Raw genomic sequence first — 16,481 nt, forward strand, 5'->3', positions numbered from 1 at the left:
TCTCCATTTTAGCTCCTACAACCATCTGTATAGGTTTATCTATATAAGAATAAAGGCCAGATGTATGATAGAGGGATTGGTACACAGATAGAACAAGTACATTGAAACTGTTAATTATTTCATTTATTTAATCTATGTACCAGTGCTTATATCTTCCATCTAGCAATTTTTCTTATACATTGGACTATAAGGTTCTGAAGATTGCTATATCCTTTTGCCAATTATGCACACCCTTTTGCCAAAAGTCATACCCATAGAACAATGAGAGATTTCAGCTAAATTGCATTGGAAATTGGGCTAGTTCTAAGACTAGTTATGCTTTGTCATGTATTTATAATTTTTCTCAACTTTGCCCCAAAAATGCTAAGCATGCAAGTTCATCTAAGTATCTATACATCAAGGGTTCCCAACCTGAAGTCTAAGGAACTCACAGTTAATGGCATTACAAAGTTTGGGAACTCCTGCTATACATGAAGACTCATGCTTCATTTTGGATCCTATAAGTTTCTGTACTGCAGAGTGTTCTTGAATTAGATTTGCCTTTTCAACTCTGCAATACCTCCTTTTCTATTCGTAAGCGGTGATGTTGCAAGGCCTGGAGGAAAAGGGAACTGTTACCTTGATTGGAATATAACTGGTTTTGTGGTGAAATATGGGGTATATCTGGGCCTTTGTAGGATTTAGTAGTTAAATGTTGACAGTGAAAATTAAATAAGAGTTAGCATGTTTTATTTTTCACACAAGACGACTGGATTTGTGAATTTGTCAACAGTGGCCAGTTTTGTACTTCGAAGCTATGACTACAGGGTGTTATTTTGATCTTTTTACCCAGCAAAAAGCTGAGACTTTAATCTTATTACCCTGGGGTGGGTTCTGAGGTAACTAATATTTCTTTCTATTGTGCCATATTGTTTTGGCACCTGTACAATGCACTGATTTAACCATTTTAACTTAAACTCAAGGCAATAAAATAGTACCAAGTTGTGTAACTTGGTAATACTTTGATTTTTTTTTCGCACCAACAAGAACTGATATTCCATAAAGATAGCAAGTGAATATCAAAGAATGATGATGTTTGTATTGGGGAGGGAAAAACATATATTTCCTTAAATTAAGGATGCACTCAATTTAACAACAAAGCAGATTTAATAAGTCAGTTATGATGCTTATATAAAATAGGAAGTATGTTTGTTAGTGTTAAGAGCATTGATTCCTAATGGAAGCAAGTATCGCTTGTGTAAACAATGGGTGGACTGATTGTTCCTTTTTTGTCTTGTTGCTTATAACAGAAAGTATCACCTTGGGTTGGATTGCGCAAGATCAATATCTCCTACTGGGGCTGGGAGGATATGTCACCTTTTACAAACACTACTTTACAATGGCTGCCGGGTGAACCCAATGATTCTGGATTCTGTGCATACCTAGTAAAAGCAGACGTTGCTGGTTTAAAGGCTTATGCATGCACGGAAATGACAGATGGTTTAGTCTGTGAAAAGCCAGTTGGTAAGTTTTTGTTTATCTTTATGCACAAATGTTCAGTGAAGCTACTTTAATGTTAACCAAAACACAAACAATACTCAGTAGAAAACACAGTAAATATGATGCCTCGCATGAATATTTTCATTCAGATGACAGAACTGAGGAAGAATTTCTGTAGAAAATACAGGAAATACTCAACAGGTCAGGCAGCATCTAAGGAAAGAAGAATTAATATTTCAGGGAAAAATTCCTTAACCAAAACTAGAAACACAGGAGATTCTGCGGATGCTGGAAATCCAAATACATAAAAAATGCTGTAGGAAACATGTTTTTGTTTTGAAATGTAAGTTTTAAGGTGAGGAAAATGATGAATGGGTACGATAAAGAGAATATCTGTAATAGGATAAGCCTAGGGTTATCACCATGTTTACAGAGCCACCTTCTAAATAGATTGGTGAAGAGTTCAAAGTTCGTATATTATTGAACTATGTATGTAGTATACAACCCTGAGATTCATCCTCCCACAGTCATGAAACAAAGAAACTCCATAGAACCCATTTAAAGAAAAGATCAAACACCCAATGCACACTCAGAGGACAAAAAAATAGTGAAAAATTCAGAATTTAAAACATCAAACAACAGTTTAGTTCAGTTCAGTTTAATTTGGTGCTGTGTGGATTGTTGACTCCTTGCTGCAGAGCCAGTCCACCGTGAATGAAATTGCACAAATTAGCAATTAATAAAAAAGGAATAACCAGAAACACCTCATAACATTAAGTACAGAGTCCAATCAACAAACCATGTTGATTAAACCTTGCCTAAGATCCAAGAATCTGGCACCATTGAGCAAGAGGGAGAGGGAGACTGGTCAAATGCAGACACCTACCTCTGGATAGAGGGACAGAAAGCAAACAACAGGACATGTTGCTGAAATCTGAAACCAGAAGAAGAATGCTGAAAGTGTCAACAGACCAGGCAGAATTTGCAAAGAGTGAGAAACTGAGTTAATACCACTGATCAATAACCTATTGGCTTAACTGCCCAGCATGGTACAAAGGGGAAGAATGAACTAATTACAATAATTGAAATGGGTTACATATCCCAAAGGATGCAATGTGTCCAGACAGAAAATGAGGTGATTTTCAACAAGTTTCCTATTAGGCATTTTGGTGCAGTTTAGGAAGTCAATTCAATTCAATTCAATTCATAAACTGAGATCAGAATGGGTTGGAGAAATGAAATGATGGGCAGCTCAAGGCACCCTAAAACAATTTGTCTTCTCAGCTCTCATGAAGTGTTGTTGACCTGAAGCATTAACTCTGTTGCTCTTTCCACAGACCTATCACATTTTCCATCATATTCTGTTTTTGGGATTTCTAGTGTCTACAGCTATTTTGTTGTTTAACATTTCCGCAGGTGGTAGAATTGCAGACTGGTGAATAAAGAACCTTATTGTCGCTGTGTTACAAGTAACAAGCAGTGGAAGTTCTCCCAATTGTTCATACTTGTATATGTGTTGCATTTGTGATGAATGGTAATGAAGTGGCTTCTTGTACTATCACACCTGCTGGGGGATGGGCTGCAGACTGAGCTTCCCAGAGTCCTCTGTCCTGGCCAACAGAAGGTTGATCAGCCCCATAGCTTCTGTTTTCACCAAACAACTTCATATGTCTTCCTCTTCCAGGGATGAGGTTTTTAGAGCTCCTGTTAGTGTTTCTGTAGCTCTGGGTTTTTACGGGATGGGCCCTTTGCCCAACCCTCTTCCTTTTGCAGCTGGGATTGGGACTGTCCATGTTGGAGTTTTACACAAAATTATTTTTTTTTAAAATTGCTATCAATTTGAAAATTCAGAAGTTTTTTTCTGTATCAGTATCACCTACACAAATAATTATTCAGCCAGTTTAATCTAAACTCTAGATGTAGATTCTATTGACCATTTTGGAAAATCACTACAACATTCTCAAAACTTGTATCAATCCATAGTCAGCACTCCAATTTTACTTCCACAATGCAATTCACCATTCACTTGTCTGTATTTCATTACCCTGATTATTAAGATTACTAATTTAAACTCTTGATTGCTAATTTAGTTAGTTTGGCATAACATTGTGGACCAAAGGGCCCATTCCTATACTGTACTATTTATGTTCCATGAAGTGTTTACCGATTGCTTTTTAAACCCAGAATTCTTCACTTTGATATATTCTCTGGAAGTCTCTGGAATTGTTCACATCTAATAATAGTCATAGAATAGTACAGCAGGGATACAAGCCCTTTTGCCCAACCAGTCAATGCCAACAATGGTGGCCTTCCTGTTTACTCTTCTCTCTCAGACTTTGATCAATTATCTTGTTACTCTGTTCTAGCCAACAATCTCTGCAATTTCTGGCTGTCAGTTCCACTAAAGCACCAATTTCAAAATATTCTTTTTCATTTACAAATCTGAAAAGCCTCACTGATGATAATTCCTGCAACCTGAGTTTGGGTGAAGTTTCTTTATTGTGGCTTTGTCCTAGTAATCCCTGACCACCTTTGTATTCTCCATTCCCTTTGATATTTTTCAACCCAATGCACTGCACCGTTTTCCAAAATTCAATTACCCTTGCAAACTTTTCCTCTTTCAAAAAAACCTTCACTAACCCTAATATTTAAGGTCTTTCACACAGATGTGACTCTCCAATTCAGTGCTTTCAGTCATTCTTGTCTTTTTTGTGATATATAAAGACCTAGAGTAATACCACCTGGAAGCAGTCTCTTTGACCCAATTTGTCTGTGCTGATCATGACTCCCTCGAAGCTCATCCAATATGCCTGTATGTGGCCTATGTTCTGCTAAACCTCTCTTGTCTATGTACTTTCCTAATGTCTTTCAAATTTTGTTACTGTACCTGCCTCAACCACTTCTTCTGGCAGCTCATTCATATACTGTATTTTCCACTCTGCATGAAGAAGTTGCCCCATTGGTCCTTTATAAAATTTTCACATTGCACATTAAACCTATGTCATCTAATTTTTAGATCCTCTTCCCTCAGAAAAAGACATTTTATGTTCACTGCATCTATACTTTTCATGATTAGTAAATTGGTTTGTTACTGTTGCTTGTACTGAGTTGCAATGAAAATCTTGTCTTGCATGCTATTCATATCATCATCAGGTGCCATGCCCAGTTTGAGTTTTGACTGCCATGGCCCACACACTCCTGTTTCGGGTCAATTCATTAGTATTGATTTCCGGTTCTCTGGCCGCTGTCTCCATCATCATTTGTCTTTGCCTTCCTCTTGCTTTCTTCCCTTCAATCCTTCCCATAATTACTGTGCATTCTAACTCCTCTTTCCTAATCACATGCCCAATGAAGTTACTTTGCCTTTTCATGATCTCATACATTATTTCTCTTTTTTGTGCTTGCTCTATTCATGACATCTTCATTAAATATTCATTTTATCCATGATATTCTTTGCATCCTCCTCAAAAACCTCATCTCTGCTGCTTCAATTCGTTTCCTCACGTTACTAGATATTGTCCAACATTCTGAGCCATATAACATAACTGGATAAACGTAACATTTCAGTGCTCTGAGGCGGGTTGTCATGCCTAGTTTAGTGTTGGTCAGTATACTCCTCACTCTCGTAAAGGTGTCTTTTGCCATCCCTATTCCTCTTTTGATGTCCATGTCGCACCTGCCATCTGATGTCACCCAGTTTCCTAAGTAGCAAAAGTTCTGTACTTGTTTCATGTCTTCCTCATTTATTCTCAGCCTACGGATGGGATTCTCCTTCTTTTTGGATATCACCACACATTCTGTCTTTTTGCAATTGATAGATAGACCCATTTTTGCACTTTCTTCAATAACTATATCAATTACGTTTTGTAGTTCTTCCTCCGTACTTGCAATTAACACAGTATCATCCGCATATCTAAAATTATTGATGTTTTCAACACCAACTTTGATTCCCAAGATGTCTTTTATTTTTTGTAATATTGTTTCACTGTACACATTAAACAGATCAGGGGAGAAAACACACCCTTGTCTAACGTTTCTCTTGATTTTTGTAAATTGACTCACTTCTCCATCTATTCTTACAGCGGCAGTTTGTTCCCAGTACAGATTTCTGATTAGGCGGAGGTCTTTCGAATCTAGACCTAGAGTTTCCTGTAATATTTCAAATAACTTATTGTGCTTCACTTTATCAAATGCTTTTGTATAGTTGATAAAACAAACAAATCTTTTTGCACTTGAATAGCTCGTTCTGATAGTATCCTTAACATCAATATCACTTTTCTTGTACCTTTGTCTTTCACAAAACCACATTGTTCTTTGTACAGACTCTCACACCTACCTGGACTATTCCTCTTCCCACCCTGTCTCTTGCAAAAATGTTATCCCCTTCTCACAATTCCTCCGTCTCCGCCGCATCTGCTCTCAGGATGAGGCTTTTTATTCCAGGATGAAGGAGATGTCTTCCTTTTTTAAACAAAGGGGCTTCCCTTCTTCTACCATCAACTCTGCTCTCAAACGCATCTCACCCATTTCCCACACATCTGCCCTCATCCCATCCGCCCACCACCCCACTCGGGATAGGGTTCCCCTTGTCCTCACCTACCACCCCACCAGCCTCCGGATCCAATGTATTATTCTCCGTAACTTCCGCCACCTCCAACAGGATCCCACTACCAAGCACATCTTTCCCTCCCCCCCCCCCCCGCTTTTCAGAGGGATCGTTCCCTACGCGACTCCCTTGTCCATTCATCCTCCCCACTTTCCCTTCCCACCGATCTCCCTCCTGGCACTTATCCTTGCAAGCAGAACAAGTGCTACACCTGCCCTTATACTTCCTCCCTCACCACCATTCAGGGCCCCAGACAGTCCTTCCAGGTGAGGCGACACTTCACCTGTGAGTCGGCTGGTGTGGTATACTGCGTCCGGTGCTCCCGGTGTGGCCTTTTATATATTGGTGAGACCCGACGCAGACTGGGAGACCGTTTCGCTGAACACCTACGCTTGGTCCGCCAGAAAAAGCAGTATCTCCCAGAGGCCACACATTTTAACTCCACGTCCCATTCCCATTCTGATATGTCTATCCATGGCCTCCTCTACTATCAAGATGAATCCACACTCAGGTTGGAGGAACGACACCTTATATACCGGCTAGGTAGCCTCCAACCTGATGGCATGAACATTGACTTCTCTAACTTCCGTTAATGCCCCTCCTCCCCTTCTTACCCCATCCCTAATATATTTAGTTTTTTTTCCCCCTCCTGTTTTTCTCTCTTTTTGCCCATCACTCTTTGCCTGTTCTCCATCTCCCTCTGGTGCTCCCCTCCCCCTTTCTTTCTCCCTAGGCCTCCCGTCCCATGATCCTTTCCCTTCTCTAGCTCTGTATCCATTTGCCAATCACCTGCCTGGCTCTCAGCTTCACCCCACCCTCTCTGGTCTTCTCCTGTCATTTCGCATTTTCCCCTCCCCCTCCTACTTTCAAATCTCTTACTACCTTTCCTTTCAGTTAGTCCTGACGGAGGGTCTCGGCCCAAAATGTCGACAGTGCTTCTCCCTATAGATGCTGCCTGGACTGCTGTGTTCCACCAGCATTTGTGTGTGGCACATTGTTTTTTACCTATTTCAGACTGTATCTTACCTTTAGCTCTGGTCATCAAAATTCTTAGAAGTACCTTGGTGATATGACTCATTAAACTTATGGTCCTATGTAATTCACATTCTATTGCTCCAGGTTTCTTAGGAAGCTGTTCATATATATCTATTAATTACAATGGTGCATTGAGTTAAAACAATAACATTGCAGAATAATGTGTTACAGTTATAGAGAAAGCGCAGTGCAGGCAGATAATATGGTGCAATGTCATAACTTGTAAGGTCAAGGGTCCATTTGATCATGCTGGGGAACAGCTCACTAGTCTTAAAACAGTGGGATAGAAGCTATCTTTAAGCCTTGTAGTATGTGCTTTCAGGCTTTTCTATCTTCTGTCTGATGGGATGGGTGAGAAGAGAGAATGTCCTGAGTGGTTGGCATTTTTGTCTCTGGTGGCTGCTTTAGCACCACTGCTTTAGGCAGTGAGACCATGAAGGATGCTGGTTTCCATGACATGTTGAGCTGTGTCCATAACTCTGCAGTTATTTTCCGTATGTGGGCAGAGCTGATGCCGTATCAAGCTGTGACAAATCTAGATAGAATGATTTCTATAGTGCATCGATTTAAGGACTGGCGAGGGCCAAAAAGGACATGCTATTTTTTTTTAGTTTTTTGAGGAAGTCACAGTACTGGTCAGCTTTCTTAGCCATGGAGTCCATGTGGTTGGACCAGGACAAGTGATCACTCTTAGGAGCTGGAAGTGCTCAACCCGCCTGACCTTAGCCCTGTTGATGTAAACAGGAGCATATACATTGTCCCTCTTCTGACATTGAGAGAAAGGTTATTGCCATGACACCATGTTGTTAGGCTCTCCATCCCCTTCCTACACTCCTATTTATTGTTCTGTTATTTGAGATGTGACCCACTACAGCGCTATCATCTACAGACTGGAGATGGAGTTAGAGCAGAATCTGGCCCTGCCGTCGTGAATACAGTAGGGATCAGAGGACGCAGCCTTGTGAATGTTTTTGATAGCCTGTGAAAATAATAGTGCAAGTGCCAAAGATTTGTAAAAACTCAGCAGGTTCAACAACACCTTTGGAAAAGAAGCAGAGTTAATGTTTCAGATCTGAGACATTATTCAAAGTAAAAAATTCTTACTGGATAGATGATCCTCAAACTGCATCTAAAAATGCAATAATTTCTCTTATTATTTCTCAGTTTTCTTCAAAGACTGCATTAAAAATACTCATACATCAAGATACACCAGAAGTGCAGGATTTCATCAGTACTTAAAAATCCATTTTCATACACTAGGGGGCAGACATAGACTTGTTTCAAAAAAGCATGAAATATACTCAGTGGCCACTTTATTAGGTACACACGCGTTCCTGCTTATTCAGAATTAGAGTCAGGTTTAGTATCACTGGCATATGTTGTGAAATTTGTTAATGCAAAATTTTTAATCTTCTCATCATGTGGCAGCAATTCAATGCATAAAGCATGGAGACATGGTGAAGCAGTTCATTTGTTGTTCAGATCAAATATTGGAATGCAGAAGAAATGTGAGCAAAGTGATTTTGCCAGTGGAATGGTTTCCATGAGAAACCCATATATTTTGTTGGGGCTGGAGTGGGGAGGAGCGGACAGAGTCACTTCACAGAATGGTGCCGGAATTGAACTCTGATCTTGAAGTTTGGAATGCCCTGAGCTGCAGCGGTGTTGTGCTAATCGCTTTGCTACCATGGCATTTTACAGAGAGAGATATATCATGAGGGGCATGGATAGGGTGAATGCACTCAGTCTTTCTCCCAGGGTTTGGAAATCAGGAACTAAAGGGCATTGGTTTAAGATGAGAGGAGAAAAATTTGATAGAAAATTGAGGGGCAACTTTTTTTTTGCACAGAAGATAGTATGAGTGTGAAATAAGTTGCCAGAGGAAGTGATTGAAGGGAGCACAATAACTAAAGGTAATAAGATAAGGCCATTAGTAGGCATACAATGTTTCAAGCATATTGTTGTTATCACAGGTGCTGGGTCAAGAGCTCCCTATTTCACAGAAAGCATGGTATCTTTTAAAAGACTGTAAGGTATAGGAGCAGAATTAGGCCATTCGGTTCATTGAGTTTCCTTCAGCATCTTAACATGGCTGATCCATTTCCCACTCAACCTCATTCTCCTGCCTTCTCCCTGTAAGCTTTCACGCCCTGACTTACTAAGAATCAATCAATGTCTGCCTTAAATACACTCAGTAACCTGGCTTCCACAGTCACATGTCACAATGAATTCTGTTTCAGCATCCTCTGGCTATAGAAATTCCTTCTCATGTCTGTTCTAAAAGGATGTCCCTCTATTGTGTGGTTGTGCCCTCTGGTCCTAGACTGCTCCATTATAGGAAACATCTCCACATCCACTCTAACTAGGCGTTTCAATTTTCACTTAGTTATCTGAATTCCAGTGAGTACAGGCCCAGAGCCATCAAATGTTCCTCATATGATAAGCCTTTCAATCTTAGAATTCTTTTTGCAAACCTCTTTTGAATCATCTCCAAAGTCAGCACATCTTTTCTCATATAAAGGGCCCAAAACCACTCACAGTACTTCAAGTGAGGCCTTATCAGTGTCTTATAAAGCCACAACGTTACTTATTTTTATATTCTAGTTCTCTCAAAATGAATGCTAATGTCACATTTGCCTTCCTTATCAGTGACTCAACCTACAATTTAATCTTTAGGAATTCTGCACAAGGACTCCCAAGTCCTTTTTCTCTTTGTTTAGAAAATAGTCTGTGCATTTATTCTTTCTACTAAAGTACATGACTGTACACTTCCTGAGACTGTATTCCATCTGCTATTTCTTTGCCTATTCTCTTAATCTCTCTAAGTTCTTCTGCAGGGAGAAGAACTCAAGAGTACCATCCCTTCCACTTGTCTTTGTATCATCTGCAGACTTGGCCATAAAGTCATAATTCTGTCATCCAAATCATTAATGTACAATGTAAAAATAAGCAGTCCCAACACAGACCCCTGTGAAACACCATTAGTTACCAGCAGCCAATTGGAAAAGGCTCCCTTTATTCCCACTCTTTGCCTCCTGCCAATCAGCCAATACTCTATCGAAATTAGTATCTTTCCTGTAATACCAAGGGCTCTTATCATGCTAAGCAGCTTTATTTGTGGCACCTTGGCAAAGTCACTCTGAAAATCCAAGTACACAACATCCACTGATTCTTCTTTGTCTATCCTACTTGTTATTATCTCAAAGAATTCCAACAGACTTGTCAAGCAAGATTTTCCCTTAAGGAAACCATGCTGACTTTGGCCCATTTTATCATATGCCTCCAAGTACCCACAGACTTTATGCTTAACAATCGACTCCGTCATCTTCCTGACCGCTGAGGCTACGTCCACACTACACCGGATAAATCCGTAACCAAAGCTTTTTCTCTTCATGTTTACCCTCCGTCCACACTAAAACAGCGTTTTCGTCCCCCAAAACCAGAGCTTTTCAGGAGCGCTCTCCGAAGTATGTATTTTTGAAAACGCTGGATTGGCCAGATCAGTATGGATGGGGTAACCAGAGACTTCTGAAAATGCTATCAGACGGCAGCGCGCTATTTCATTGTTTTCTTGAACGCAACCTAACAATTCCAGAACAGATGGCAACGAAACTGACGCCAAAAGACTTAGAAATGTACTCACCAAATACTTTGACCCATAACTTACTGAATAAATAAGCAGCATCTATGGGAGGAGGTAGTGACGACGTTTCGGGCTGAAACCCTTCATCAGGAGGGTTGATGAAGGTTGATGGGTTCACTCCTGATGAAGGGTTTCGGCCTGAAACGTCGTCACTATCTCCTCCCATAGATGCTGTCTGGCCTGCTGAGTTCTGCCAGCATTTTGTGTTTTTATTTATTTCCAGCATCTGCAGATTCACTCGTGTGCCTTTGAATAAATAAGTATACTCACTTTGCCCTGTTTTCTGTCCTTGCTCGTATGAAAGTGGTTTACCTATTTATGCAAGTACTTCTCTGACAATAGATGTGTAACAGCCTAATGTAACATTGTATGGAAATACAAGATAACACTGATGCAGACATGTTTTACACATTTAACAAGGTGCTTTATTAATGCAACAGAGTTAGTCAGTTTTTTGATGTTTGTTGTCAGCCGGGTCAATCTGTCCGTGAACTCCCTGTCGGTTGCCTCCATACGCTCCAGTATTTGTTTTTTTTTACTTTTAAGTTCTCCTGCGCGAAAGCCAACAGCTGTCAGTCGTTTTAATTTTTTCTAGTCTGTAACTACAGAAATGCACACTTTCACGGTGAGATTCGACACCAAACATGTCGCTTGTTTTCAGTATATGTGTCCTGCGCATGCGCAGGAGGAAGAGATTCGCCGAAATCTCTGTTTCAATGTGGTTAGAGATATTTTTTTTAAATGCATAGTGTGGATGCCTATCGTTTTTACGCGAAACCGGCGTTTTAAAAATTATCTGGTCTAGTGTGGACGTAGCCTGAGGTAAGGCTAACTGGGTTAAGGTTTCATTTCTTCTGCCTCTCTCCTTTCTTGAAGATTGAAGTAACATTAGCAATTTTCCAGTCCTCTGGAACCATGCCAGAATCTAGTGATTCTTGAAAGATCATTAATAATGCCTCCACAATCTCTTCAGCTACCTTTTTCAGATCCCTGGAGTGTAGTCCATCTAGTCCAGGTATCTTTGATACCTTCAGACCTTTCACCTTCCAAGCACTTTCTCCCTAGTATTAGCAATTGCACTCACTTCTGCTCCTGATACTCTTGAATATCTGCCATACTGTTAGTGTCTTACACAGTGAAGACTGATTCAATCAATTCATTCAATTCGTCTGCTATTTATTGTCCCCCATTACTACCTCTCCAGCGTAATTTTCCTGTAGTCCAATATCTACTATTGCATTTCTTTTACTCTATATATCTGGGAAAAAAAAACTTTTGATATCCTCTTTGATATTATTAGCTAGTTTATCTTCCATATCAACTTTTCTGTACTTGTGTCTTTTTTAGTTGCCTTCTGTTGGTTTTTAAAAGCTTCCCAATCCTCCAACTTCCTACTAATTCTTGTTTTATTATATACACTCTCTTTTGCTTTTACGTTGGCTTTTACTTCCCTTGTCAGCCAAAGTTGTGTTATCCTGCCTTTAGAGTACTACCCTGTACTTCTTTGGGATCCTGCGCCTTCTGAACTGCTTTCAGAAGCTCTAGCCATTGCTGCTCTGCCATCATCCCTGCTAATTTCCCTTTCCAATCAACTTTGGCCAGTTCCTCTTTCATGCCTCTGTAATTCCTTTTACTCCACTGTAATACTGATACATTTGACTTTAGCTTCTCCCTCTCAAATTGCAGGGTAAATTCTATCATATTTGGGTCACTGACTCCTAAGGGTTACTTTACCTTCAGCTCCCTAATCAGATCCAGTTCATTACAAAAGACCCAATCCTAAGTAGCCAATCCCTTAGTGGGCTCAACCATAAGCTGCTCTAAAAATCTTATCTTTTAGGCATTTTACAAAGTCTCTGTCTTGGGACCCAAAATCAGTAGCAAATGGATTTTTCCAATCTATCTGCATATTGAAATCCCCATAAGTGTCATTCCATTTCCCTTTTGACAAGCATTTTCTTTCTCCTGTTGTAAGTTGCTACCCACATCCTGGCTACTGTACTGTGTCTTTCCTATTGCATCAGTGAACTTCTGACAGTTAATCTCTCACTGTCTTCTCCCACCTCCACATCAGCACTTGAAATATTAAAAGCTGTGACATGGGAGGGTTCCTGTCCAAGGGTCTGGACATTATGAATATCTCTAATTACCAGTGTTCTCCTGGCAAATCTGGTTTTAGCAGTATCCAGGACTCATTGTGAAGACGTTTACAATAATTGATCCCGTGCTTATTCTGTTTCTCCCTCAGTGAGAAAGGTTAGCAGTGAACTGGCAGTCTAATAAGTAGCAAATGCACTGCTTTTCCCACACTTTCCCGGAACAGCACTCAAGTCTCTGCTGTAAATAATGTCTGTCAGTGTAGACATGCTGAAGATTTGGTCTATCTTTTGACATCATCGGAGTAGAATTCATGTCAAATTAGATTACATTAGGACTGTAAGATACAAAATAAAGAAGGCTTCAACAGGCCAGTGGTGCTTGTACCTAACAATTGTCACAATTTTGTACTAGATTGTATAAATCCTCTATCGCAGGCATGGTATAAAGACCATAACACCATAAGATATAGGAGCAGAATAAGGCCATTTGGCCCATCAAGTCTGCTCCGCTGATTCACCATGGTTGATCCAAGTTTTCTGTCAGCCCCAATCTCCTGCCTTCTCCCCAAGTCCATTCATGCCCTGACCAGTCAAGAATCTATCAGCCCCTGCCTTAAATATACATAAAGACTTGAACTTTACAGCTACCTGTGGCAAAGATTTACACAGATTCACCACTCTCTGGCTAAGAAATTCCTTCTTATCTTCATTCTAAAAGGACTCACTCTATTCTGAGGCTCTGTCCTCTGGTCTTACTCTCCCATCAAAGGAAGCATCTTCTCCACATCCCCTCTATCAAGGCCTTACAGTATTTGACAGGTTTCAGTGAGGTCACCACTCATTCTTCTGAATGCTAGTGAACACAAGCCCAGAGCCATCAGATGCTCTTCATATGATGAGTCATGCACCCTCTCCGTTTCAGCATATTCTTTTTAAGATCAGGCGCCTAAAACTGCACAAGGGGCACAATACTCCAAGTGAAGCTTCACCAATGCTTGGTAAATTTTCAACATTACATCCTTGCTTTTATATTCTAGTCCTCTTTAAATGAATGTTAACATCGTATTTGCCTTCCTCAGTATAGACTCAACCTACAAATGAACCTTTAGGGAATCCTGCACTAGGACTCCCAAGTGCCTTAGTATTTTGTATTTTCTCTCTGTTTAGAAAATAGTCAACTCTTTCAATTTTTCTACTGAAGTGCATGACCGTACACTTACTGACACTGTATTCCATCTGCCATTTCTTTGCCCATCTTCCTAATCTGTCTGTGTCCTTCTGTGGCCTCTCTACTTCCTCAAAACTACCTGCTCGTCCACCTATCTTCAAATCATCTACATACTTTGCAACAAAGCCATCAATTCCATCTTCCAAAACATTGACATATACCATCAAAAGAATCGGTCCTAACACAGACCCCAGTGGAACACCTCCAGTCACCAACAGCCAGCCAGAAAAGGGTCCCTTTATTCCTTTTCTTTGCCTTCTACCAATCAGCCACTGTTTTATCCATGCTACAATCTTCCCTGCAATACCACGAAATGCTGGCAGAACTCAGCAGGCCAGACGGCATCTATGGGAGGAGGTTATAACGACATTTTGGGCCGAAACCCTTCATCAGGCGTGGAGTTTCGGGGTTTTTTAATTTATTTCCAGCATCTGCAGATTCACTCGTGTTCCCTGCAATACGATGGGCTTGTAGCTTGGTAAGCAGCCTCAGATGTGGCACCTTGTCAGAGGCTTTCTGAAAATCCAAGTACACAATATCAACCGATTCACCGTAGTCTATCCTGTTATTTCTTAAAGAATTCCAACAGATTTGTCCGCCAAGCTTTTCCCTTGAGGAAACCATGCTAACTCTGGTCTATTTTATCATGTGCCTCCAAGTACCCATGCACCTCATTAACAATTGACTTCATCATCTTCCCAAACACTGAGGTCAGACTAAGTGGCCTATAGCTTCCTTTCTTCTGCCTGTCACCCTTCTTGAAGAGTGGAGTGACATTTGTAATTGATATAGCTCCAAAATTATGGAAATCATTATAATTCTTCAATTTTTAATAGGTGCAAAAATTACAACTGGTTAGCTGTATAGGTGTATCAGTAGTTTTTTTTAAAGTATTAAGTTTTACAATGTACTGCAAAACAAATTTTACGACATATACTGGTGATATTAAATTTGATTCTGATTCTGTAATGTAAATTCAAAATGTCCAAGTATGTTGCTAATTTATATGGTTGTGTCATATTAACCAATGCAATAGCTGTATTTTTATATAGTTCTTTATAAGTGGTGAATCTTGTTTTGTGTTGTATGTCATGCCTATACACCACAGAAAATTCCTAATACATGTAAATGTTTCTGGTGAATATGATCTTTGATAGGTTAAAACTTAATTGTTAATGGAATTACAAAAGCTGTTCAAGTTTCTACTTAAAAATACATTTATAGCCCAATGCAACCGGATTTTCCACTAAACCATGGGTTCCCAACCTTTCTTATGCCATGGATCCCTGCCATTAATTGAGGGATCTGTGGACCCCAGGCTGGGAACCCCTGCACTAAACTCTTGCCAACTGATTTGCATATTTTTTTACTGAACAAAAGAAACACCGATTTTCATATATATATGTCATTTTATTTGTGTGTGTATAGAAGACCATAAACCATAAGATATAGGAGTCAGTTTGCCCAATGAGTCTGCTCTGCCATTCAGTCATGGGCTGATCCAATTCTTCCAATCATCCCCACTCCCTTGCCTTCATCCCATACCGTTTGATGCCCTGGCTAATCAAGAATCTATTTATCTCTACCTTAAATACACCCAGTGACTTGGCCTCCATAGCTGCTCGTGGCAACAAATTCCACAGATTTACCACCCTCTGGCTAAAGTAGTTTCTCTGTGCTCAGTTCTAAATGGACATCCTTCAATCCTGAAGTCGTTATCTCTTGTCCTAGAATCCCCCACCATGGGAAATAACTTTGTCATATCTAATCTGTTCAGGCCTTTTAACATTCGGAATGTTTCTATGAGATCCCCCCTCATTCTCTTGAACTCCAGGGAATACAGCCCAAGAGCTCATACAGTAACCCTTTCATTCCTAGAATCATTCTCATGAATCTTCTCTGAACCGTCTCCAAAGTCAGTATATCCTTTCTAAAATAAGGAGCCCAAAAATGCACACAATACTCCAAGTGTGGTCTCACGAGTGCCTTATAGAGCCTCAACATCACATCCCCGATCTTATATTCTATACCTCTAGAAATGAATGCCAACATTGCATTCACCTTCTTCACAAACTGGAGGTTAACCTTTAGGGTAGCTTGCACAATCACTCCAAAGTCCCTTTGCATCCCTGCATTTTGAATTCTCTCCCTATCTAAATAATAGTCTGCCCATTTATTTCTTCCACCAAAGTGCATGACCATACATTTTCCAACATTGTATTTCATTTGCCACTTCTTTGCTCATTCCCCTAAACTATCTAAGTCTCTCTGCAGACTCTCTGTTTCCTCGACACTACCTGCTCCTCCACCCATCTTTATATCATTAGCAAGTCTAGCCATAAATCCATTAATACCATAGTCCAAATCATTGACGTAAATCGTAAAAAGCAA

General features: G+C 40.1%; 1 protein-coding gene across 3 annotated transcripts in view; it reads left to right on the plus strand.

The window, feature by feature from the left end:
- atrnl1b (attractin-like 1b) overlaps positions 1–16,481 on the plus strand; it is a 984,325-nt gene that overhangs the window by 250,326 nt on the left and 717,518 nt on the right. For all 3 annotated transcript variants that reach the window (XM_073027828.1, XM_073027827.1, XM_073027826.1), the window contains exon 16: positions 1,290–1,503. In XM_073027828.1, the coding sequence (XP_072883929.1) occupies positions 1,290–1,503 (214 nt within the window). The remainder of the gene's footprint in view (positions 1–1,289; positions 1,504–16,481) is intronic.

Source organism: Hemitrygon akajei, chromosome 23, assembly GCF_048418815.1.
Source record: "Hemitrygon akajei chromosome 23, sHemAka1.3, whole genome shotgun sequence".
Taxonomy (NCBI): Eukaryota; Metazoa; Chordata; class Chondrichthyes; order Myliobatiformes; family Dasyatidae; genus Hemitrygon; species Hemitrygon akajei.